Here is a 5,145-nt window from a genome sequence, read left to right as displayed (position 1 = left end):
AGGATTCCGGGATTGAATGACTGTGACGTGCTTCAAACTTTAACCTGCTGGGCGTTAGTGACAGACGCAAAAGAGTGATTCTATTCCAGTAGGAGCGGGAACCAACCGGTGATTAGCCGTACTGTGACAGAGTGCGTGAGCATAGTTTTCACTGCGAGGATGGGAAGTAGCCACTGACAACGGTGACACCCTACATAGAGCTTGCCATGGAAGGAACCTGCGTGTGAGAAGAGGATTTCAAGGAAGAGTTGAAGTCAGAGGACAAAGCATCTCCAAAACTCCAACATATTCCCCAGTACTGAAAATCAAGTAACTCTATTATTTTAACTTACAATTTTATGAAATTTGTAGTTTGGCTTTTTACAAATAAATCCAAATAACTTCTTTAGCCTCCTGACTAAGATTAATAAAATAAGTATTGATTGCTTCAAACCAATAATCTCTGTGGATTCGACCCTTACTCACGTAAGGTATTACTTGGACGACCCAGTACACTTGCTGGTTAGTTGAACGGAGTTGTGAGCTTCTCTAACAGTGCTTGAAACTCTTTTTATCACAATTTCGTCCACCAATTATCCATCGATTTGGAATTCCTAAAACATTAAGCACTGATCAAGGAACTATGTTTACTGGCCAGCAAATTAAAAATTTTGCGGCTTCAAGAAACATTAGTATGGTTACTTCGAATCCTTATTATACACAGGTTAATGGGCAAGTAGAAGCAGCGAATAAGATATTGATAGGCTTGATTAAAAAGCATATCAGGAGTAAGCCTCGAACATGGCATGAGACTTTAAGCCAAGTATTGTGGGCCTATCGAAACTCACCAAGAGGTTCGACAGGAACTTCACCTTATAAGTTGGTATATGGCCATGATGCGGTATTACCATTGGAAATTAATTTGAATACTTTAAGAGTATCGAAACAAAATGATTTGCTAGTTGATGACTATTGGAATGTAATGTTTGATGAGTTGAACGAATTAAATTCAGAGCAAATCTTGGCACTTGAGAATATAATTCGACAGAAAGAAAGTGTTGCTCGAAGTTATAATCGTCGAATTAAAGAAAAATCTTTCAAGATAGGTGAATTGGTGTTGAAAGTTATTTTACCGATGGAAAAAAAAATCAAGATTTCTGGGTAAATGGTCCCATAGTTGGGAAGGCCATTTTCAAATAATAGGGACATATTCTGAAAATGCCTATCAAATTAAAGATATCGAGTCAGGAAAGGTGATTAATTCGATCAATGGGAAAGACTTAAAATTCTTCTATTGTTGGCAAATTTAAAAGTTCAACATATATTACAGATCAGAAAAGATGAAAATTGTTACGGAATAAAGTTAGAAACAAAAGAGATTCAAGGTGCCAATAGTTTTGCCTAATCAGAGCGTAGCTTTGTTCTTTTGTTTTCCAGGATTGTAAGCACTTCAATCTGCTTGAACTTGTCAGCTTGGATTTTCTCAAGTTATTTTTCATATTCTCCTCGCTCAGTATCGAGTGAGACAACTTTCTGGATAAGAAGATGTTGTTCTTGTTGGGATGCAGAAAGAGGTTTGGCTATAGTGGCTCGATTTTGGCAAATGGTAGCAAGTGGTTCTTGAATTTGAGCCAATTCTGCTTTGAGTCTTGCTTCTTCTTGATCGTGGAAAGCTTAGACAGAAATAGCATGAGAAATCCTCAGATCAAATTCCTCATGAAAAGCTTGAATGGGTTGAGCAGTTGCAAGAACATTGACTATTTTTGACTTGGCTACGGCTTCTTTATTTTTCAGTTTTTTGGAGTTGAAACTGAGACGTAACACTCTCATTGAGAAGTGTTTTGAATTCTTGAATCGAAGCAGAATATGGTGATTGGTTAGGAATTTAAAAGAGGATTTCAAAACGTCAGCCAAGACTTGGTTGAGAATTGGATCATTAACCCAGGTGGTAGGTGGATGATCCAAGAGCTTGATGAGTGATCGAAGTTGTTCCCGAGTGTTGGGATCTAATTCGATCAAAGGCCTTGATATAACAGATCTCAAAATTGCTGGTGCAGGCATTGGTACCTTGTTTTCTTGGATGATTTTATTTAAAATAGAAGTCAGATCTTCCAAAGTAGCACAAGTTGGAGTGGTAGAAACATTCGATGTCCCTGGTCTTGGTATTGGAGGAGTTTGGAGTGAAGAATCAGGTTGCAATTCTGGAGGGGTCTCTAAAACCTTGGATCGAGAAGAATCTGAATTGGTGGTGTCAGCAGCCTTAGAAGCAGAGTCATAATCTGGGACTGTTTGGTTTTCTGTAAAATTAGCTTGATCATTTAGTGAAGTTGATTCAAGTCTATGAGTCTCTTCTGGAGAATGCTGTAGGGGATTTTCTGTCAGATCAATCACTTGTGTTGTGTGAAGAGGAGGTGGATGAGCAACAGGAATTAATTGCAAAGATCCTGTAAATTGAATTGAATAATGTGATGTAGAGTGCTCTGGGTCATTTTGTTGTTGAGGGATCAGTTGATCGGGAGCTCTAGTGGAAGAAGCCGTCTGGGCAACATTAATGGGCTAATATAAAAGGTACATATTTATAAGTTTAAGATTAATTTTTAAACCAAGTAAGAGGTAAATAGTGATGAATGTGTTACCTGAGGAATTTTGGATTTTAGTATTAGCTGAGTGCTGGGATCAGAATCAGCTGCATCTTCCGACTGAGAGGAAGCAGCAAGAGAATCCTTGTTAGTTGGTTCATTTTCATCAGCGATTTTGATTGATGATTGCAAAACAAGCTGTTCAAAATCCAGAATTAATTATGTTTCAAAAATGTATAATAGTGATATTCCAAGGATATTTCGAATTTGAATGTAGAGTTATGAATAGAAAAATTACTCTGCGAGAAGTTCTAGTAGGAGTCCTTCTGATTTTATGTGGTGGTGGTCGAGCAGCTTCAGTTATCCTTTTGTGTATCCTTTTTGGAGAGCTTTCAGTAATAGCTGCTCGAATAGCAGTTTGCTGGATGTCTTCAAGGGTGCAGGTATACCTTGAGTAATAAGTAGTCTACCATTCAAGATAAAATTTGGTGATATATGAACTGCGTTCATAAATCAAGAATTTGAAACGGTCCTTTCATTTTTTATTTTCTAAGAGACAAGTGTTGAAATCTTCTTGAGAGGTCAAAGTAATTTGACAGAACGGTTCATCGTGTCAAGGTTGAGGAGTTGGGATAGCCTGAGAGAATTCCAATTGTCTTGCAATCAAATTAGGAGCGTACAAGGTTATTTTGAACCTTTCCTTCTTGTATTGTGGCAGCCCTATTGGTATTACTTGAACAGCCAATAGATGTGCCAAGTTCGACTTGCAAGTTCGCTTTCTTCATTAGTGTTTGGAAAGAGCAAACGATCAAGGTAGGCAGGACCACAGTTGCAGCGCAAAAAAGGAGTGAAATTGAGTTGATCATTATCAAAATTTCTGCAAGAATGAAAAAGAGAAAAAAAACCCATTTGTCTTCATCCGATTGGGCATTTGGGAAATTGGCTTTGTAATTAGACAAACGAAAACCCTCAATGTGTTGTTTATCAATATTGCCCCCTACAGTTTTATCATGTAGTTTTCAAAAATGACATTCAGCCATAATTGAAGAAGCCAGAGTGGACCTACTGTGTTGATTACTTTGTTATCCCGGAGGTCACAGACAAGTAGGCTAAGTTCTTCGAAAATGTGTCTGAGAAGAAGCTTGGCCAAGTTGAGAATTTTTTCCTCATGTAAAAGAGCGGCTAGGCGAAGAAAGAGTTTTGACATCTGTACGCTTCGGGAACAGAACAGAACTGCATTTAACCAGTAAAACAAGAAGGCAACATATTCATCATCGGTGATTTCTATACCATCTGCACCCATATTATGGGTAATAAAATCACTATATGAGGTGTTGGAGGTGATATTGTATTGACGCTGAGATTGCATGTCCGGGGTGCAGTCTGGAGAATTTATAGGGAGTCCTGTAATAGCAGCTATGTCGAGAAGAGACATACCGATCATTCCACAAGGAAGGTGGAAATTATTAGTAGTTCTGTTCCAGAAACAGGTCACTGCTCCAATCATCCAAGGGTATGTAGTAAGTGAAAAGTGGAAAAGCCTTAACAGTTCATGTATTCCTAAGGCTCCCCAAGTAGCACCCTTGGTGGGTTCGAGGCGTTGGTACCAAGTTGTAAAATCAAACACTCGGGGTTTAATTTTTGGGTTATCTTGAAAGGGTTTTTAGTTGATGATGTGAGAGATGTTAAAAGCTTGATTTATTAATAGATCTTCTCCTTTGGCATTAGGGAAGAAAGAAAGCTTTGTGTTGGCCCTTTCAAGAGTTTCAATCGGCCCAAGGAAGCAGTGTGTATCTGCACCGATTATAAAGGGGATAAAAATCCTGGTATAATTGATTGGTAAATGGGGGTCATCAATGATTTCATCGTTGATTTGATTAAGGATGCAAAGAGCTGGCAGAGATGGTGGTGTCGCTGCATGGCCTTTACCCTTGTCTTGAGTAGTGGCACGAGAGGAAGAACCAGCCATTATCAGGAAAATTGAAGGTTGGGAATTTTGTGAAAAAATTCTTGATACAAAAGGAGTTCAGAGAATGAGGAGTTTGGTACACGAAATTGCAATCACACTTTTGCAATTCCGCACAACTAACCAGCAAGTGCACTGGGTCGTCCAAGTAATACCTTACGTGAGTAAGGGTCGATCCCACGGAGATTGTCGGCTTGAAGCAAGCTATGGTTATCTTGTAACTCTTAGTCAGGATATCAATGATTATCAGGGTTGATTGTAAAAAGCAAAAGAACATGAAATAAGTACTTGTTTTGCAGTAATGGGGAACATGTTGAGGTTTTGAAGATGCTCTATCTTCTGAATCTCTGCTTTCCTACTGTCTTCTTCTTCAAGCACGCAAGGCTCCTTCCATGGCAAGCTGTATGCAGGGTTTCACCGTTGTCAATGGTTACCTCCCATCCTCTCAGTGAAAATGTTCAACGCGCTCTGTCACAGCACGGCTAATCATCTGTCGGTTCTCAATCGGGTTGGAATAGAATCCAATGATTCTTTTGCGTCTGTCACTAACGCCTAGCTCTCAGGAGTTTGAAGCTCATCACAGTCATTCAATCCCTGAATCCTACTCAGAATACCACAGAC

General features: G+C 39.1%; 1 protein-coding gene across 1 annotated transcript; it reads left to right on the top strand.

Annotated features, from left to right (window-relative positions):
• The first annotated feature begins 673 nt into the window (after nucleotides 1-673).
• LOC107488306 (uncharacterized) lies at nucleotides 674-1,144 on the top strand. Its single transcript, XM_016109033.1, has one exon. The coding sequence runs from the start codon at nucleotides 674-676 to the stop codon at nucleotides 1,142-1,144; it is 471 nt and encodes a 156-aa protein (XP_015964519.1).
• Nucleotides 1,145-5,145: the final 4,001 nt, after the last annotated feature.

The sequence above is a fragment of the Arachis duranensis genome, chromosome 5 (genome assembly GCF_000817695.3).
Source record: "Arachis duranensis cultivar V14167 chromosome 5, aradu.V14167.gnm2.J7QH, whole genome shotgun sequence".
Classification (NCBI taxonomy): Eukaryota; Viridiplantae; Streptophyta; class Magnoliopsida; order Fabales; family Fabaceae; genus Arachis; species Arachis duranensis.
Note: the sequence above shows the minus strand (reverse complement) of the source record. Positions and strands in the feature narration are given on the sequence as shown.